The 4457-nt window shown below is 40.9% G+C and overlaps 1 protein-coding gene across 1 annotated transcript in view; it reads left to right on the top strand.

Annotated features, from left to right (window-relative positions):
* LOC107270878 (sal-like protein 1) overlaps positions 1–2399 on the top strand; it is a gene marked incomplete at its 3' end in the record, with an annotated part of 232313 nt that extends 229914 nt beyond the window's left edge. Inside the window, 1 exon segment of the mRNA XM_015746300.2 lies at positions 2136–2399. Within this exon segment, the coding sequence (XP_015601786.1) occupies positions 2136–2399 (264 nt within the window).
* Positions 2400–4457: the final 2058 nt, after the last annotated feature.

The raw sequence follows: 4457 nt of genomic DNA, 5'->3' as shown, positions 1-4457 counted from the left end.
CCCCCCCCCCCGCCTACGTTATATTGCTAAAAAATGAAAGTATCGCGGTCTGCTATTGTGGCAGATGCTAAAAATCCCCCTTGGAGAACAAGCTCTAATAAAGACAAAGCATGCAGTGGAAGGCCTTAAGTTATTTTCAAAGCAAAGGGCCGGTCATTAGTAATAATGTCCAAAATAAATATGAAGCTTACTGCATCGGAAATCCAAAGGCGGTTCAATGAAACACATGAAAAACAGATATCATTAATACTAAACATACCGACGATTTTTTATGAACGTATTTTTGGTTTTAAAACGGTCAAATGACCAGTCGACGGTACGTTTAGTGTTAACTATTGCCAAGCATCCCTTGTACAGAGACGACCTGTGGAACAGAGTTTCCACTAAGAAACCAATTCTACGGCGCGGAAATAGAAAGAGGAGACTCAAGATTAAAAACAAATTTTATGGACCGACGTTTTACTTTCATTTTTCCCAATTTAGGCCCTTGTCCGGAAACTTTTCAACGGCAGTGTACACGTAAGCATAAGCACGCGACACGTACTATATATGCATTTTTTGCCAATATCCGGACATCAGAAATATAATACAAAATCGTTTTGAGCCTTGCGTTGTCAGGTCGATGACAAATGGCACCATGGGAATTACGAAATGAAGGTTTAATAAGGTATGAGGTGGATTGCCGCGGACTCTGCACTGCATTCCCAGTAGTAATTAACAAATCCAATTTTAATTGTCTGTTCAATCTACGAGTTTATATATACCTACTACCGTACAGGGCCGACGAATATACTTTTTTGTTGTTGAGATAATTGCTAACCGATAATAACGATACGTATATAAATATATAAAACCCATTTTCATATCGTTCTATGATATAATTATTTGTTTTATTATCATGCTTTTGTATTAGCATCCCGAGATTAATATTAATTATAAATTTCAATCCAATTGGTTCAACATTTCGTATCTGAATATTTGGACACAAACATTGACCGTGCGTGCATTTTTCACATATCTTTGTTTTCAATGATGATTTCATTAGACATATCTTACGCAGGGGTGCACTCCAGTCAGGGTTGACATGGTGTTGAAAAAATGTACACGGTATAGGTATTTCATTATTGCTACTCCTTACTCACTTTGTATTTACCCCTCTGGTCGCTACAAGAAGATAGATTAACGCGAATGTAGGATATTTTACGTGACTATATGGTATATGCCACATATGTATATAATATTGCATGTTATACCTAGTCATACGCTGCATGCTATATTATAGTATAATATGTAGCTATACACGAAAATGTAATTCCCTGTTTTACCGATTCACCTTTACGACAGCTGTTGTTCAATTCTGTACCTTTAACGGTGATATCCGTGGAAGCGCATCACTTTCGTTGCCGCTGCCGTATCATGAATATCAAGTTAGAAAAGTGGCGACGGTACATACTGTCAAATATAAGCATTAAACGTCAATTTACGTTTTCAGTAGGATCGGTCATTAAAACGATGAAAATGAGAGGAACGAGAAAACATGAGAAAAATGTGGGAGGGATTGCACTAGTTGATTCTGCAAAAAGTCTTTTCTTTCCCGTAGTTCCGCTTCGTTACTTTTTCTCCTACTTCGCCATTTCCCCTCATTCTAGTCCAGCAGTTTCCAGCACGTGGAACCCGCTGTCTTTGCAGTTCTTCAGATCCTTATCCCATAGGCTCTTCTAGTTAAAGTATATATAGAGGAAAAAGAATGATTTCTCGCTGATCCAAGAAAAGTTTCACGACTTTGGTAAAACGATTCGTGTTCGTGGACGTCGGCGAGCGGCGCCTGCGGGATGGTTCAAAGCGAAAACCCGATTAAGGCACCCGGGCGGAATTGCTGTAAAAGCGATTACATAGCAGTTACGCTCATTATCGCGAAGCCAGCGGATGGAGAGTGGATATAGGCGGGATATATAGATAGACGTGGGAACGGGCAAGGGTAGTGGGCTAGGATGGGTTAACGACGGGTTTTCAGGAATTACGAAAGTCTGTCTCTCGTCGTGATGGGCGATGCCCTTTGAATTTGAACAAGGAGAAATAGCGAGAGGTACGTTAATACTTGTGAAAGCATGACGTCTTGTTCGTTATTGTTACAGAGCGCAACGTCCCCTGGTGCCAGCAATGACGGCCTCACGAAACAGCAATTGGAACTGATTCAGCAGATTATGCAGCAGACGCAGCAGCAAGCAACCTCACAGCAGCACGCGGCGACGCCTGCGGCCGCCGTCGCGACGCAAACGAAGAACTCAAAACCAGCGACCAAGTCCAGCACATCTCCTAGTGCCAACGTGACATCAGCTGCTGGACCTAATGCGAATGCTAGAGCCAGTCCCAAGCCGAAAGTATGGAATCATGGATCGGTGAGTGATTTTGATAATAATAATATTTTGCTTTATTCATCAACTTATTCGGAATTATATCTATGCGTAAGTTTTATCATTCAGGCACTTTTCCGGACGACCGATCTAGTATAGTTACGGTGACAACGTCGAATCAGGAAAGTTCTTATCGATTTAATTGAGATATTATAATGCTTAGAAGTGAGTCGATGACGTTATGTATTTTCTGAATTCTACAAAAAAATTGCAAAATACTGTGTGTACTTTTGAAGTACAATTATCGTGTAATATATACAAATCTTGTATATCCAAATGAAATATTTAGAGTCGAACATAGCCCATTTCAGTAACAGTACAGTCGCTACCAGAATACAGTACTACTATACTAGTATTATATTATATCATATGATATCACTATAGCTACATCAATATATAGGGTCCTTGGCTTTCATTAATTTTGATTAATTTTCGCTTTCCTTCCAATCAGTTCTCTCTCTCTCTCTCTCTCTCTCTCTCTCTCTCTCTCTCTCTCTAGAGAGAGAGATATATCTATCCACCACAGTACATAGTTATAAACATTATCCCTAACATTAACTGATTAATTCTAAAAAAAAAAAATTCCGACCAAAAATTCAGTAATAAATTCGAACGACATAGCATTGTCATGTCGCTCGACACACTCTCATGAAAGCGACAGACGAGATACCAGTACCAGGCATAAGACCGGTTTCGATGCTATTTCGAATCCAGCTGTTGAGGCGTTCACGAGGGACGAAGTATTCCGCCATCGCGCCCCGGCTCCGTAATTCAGATCACGCTTTACGTGGGATTATGTAGTAGGCTGATGAGATTGCCCGATTCGCTAATTGCACGCCTTTCTCATAACGGACGTAGGTTGCGATGAGAGATGACGCGTCGATGCTCTGTCGCTTCATTCAGTGTTCACAGCGGGTTTCATCTGTGCAGGACTTAGTACCGAGCGGGATATAGGATAGGGGAAAGGAAGACGAAACGAGATTGAGTGCGATAGAGAGAGAGAGAGAGAGAGAGAGAGAGAGAGAGCGATAGGTAAACAGAGAGCGTGGAACAGAGATAAACAGATAGGAACTGGATGGGAGAGTCGTATAGAAATCCCTTTAAGCAAATTGTATAACGCTTCGACGCATCTAAGTCTAATGGTTTCAGCCTCTTCCGGCGAGGACGAAAGTCCTTGTGATCAGAAACGCAGATCGGAAAGGCCTTTACGAATGAAAAAGTTAAGAAAAGTAGAGTGACGTAGAGACGCCGTTCCAACAGATAATACGAGCAACTCATGCTTATGCACTCTTGTACATATATTAGTACCTAGATGATCATTAGGAAGCATCGTGGAGATAAGCTCACTTAATCCCTTCCTATTCCGCGTCGTTTGACAAAATTTTCCCAAATTTTGCAATAGTCACGTATAATACTATACGTATCGTTGTATCCATACGTGTGCGAGCACTGGGATATAGCGCAGCCTAAGGTTTCTCTTAAGTGCCATTTCGCGAAGCAACTGGATTAAATTGCGTTAGGTCAGGTTACGGGACAAGCGCTCTCTCTACTTTGTTACGTAATTTCCCCGATATTCCCAAGCTCTATCTGTAGGTTCAAGAGGGAAATTTCGTACCCCCGGAGTAACCTTTACATATATGACCATACAGAAACGTATACGTTTACGATGTTATATACACACGTGAGCTTGCGGAACGGAGCCATGCGATATATCTGATGGTATTAATTGAAGATTATAAGTACACGTAGATATTCACTTGGTGATATTTAACAAGCCTTTTATCTATTTCTCATCAGGTATCCTTTTCTCTGTGGATATATATATATATATATTCTCCAGTAAATTCTCCCTTTTCACACTCTTTTCAACCCCTTATCATTCCTTGCACTCCATGTATTATACGTATATTTACCCCTCCCTCTCTTCTCATTCTCTCTGTCTCTCTGGAACCAGTCACTACTCCGTGTGGTCCACCTTCCCGAGTTCTGGACCCCTTGCCATTCTATAGCTAACTTCATTACGTTAATGGCATAATAACCTTG

This window comes from Cephus cinctus, unplaced genomic scaffold, assembly GCF_000341935.2.
Source record: "Cephus cinctus unplaced genomic scaffold, Ccin1 Ccin1_scaffold0847, whole genome shotgun sequence".
Taxonomy (NCBI): Eukaryota; Metazoa; Arthropoda; class Insecta; order Hymenoptera; family Cephidae; genus Cephus; species Cephus cinctus.
This window is presented reverse-complemented; position numbering and strand designations above follow the sequence as displayed.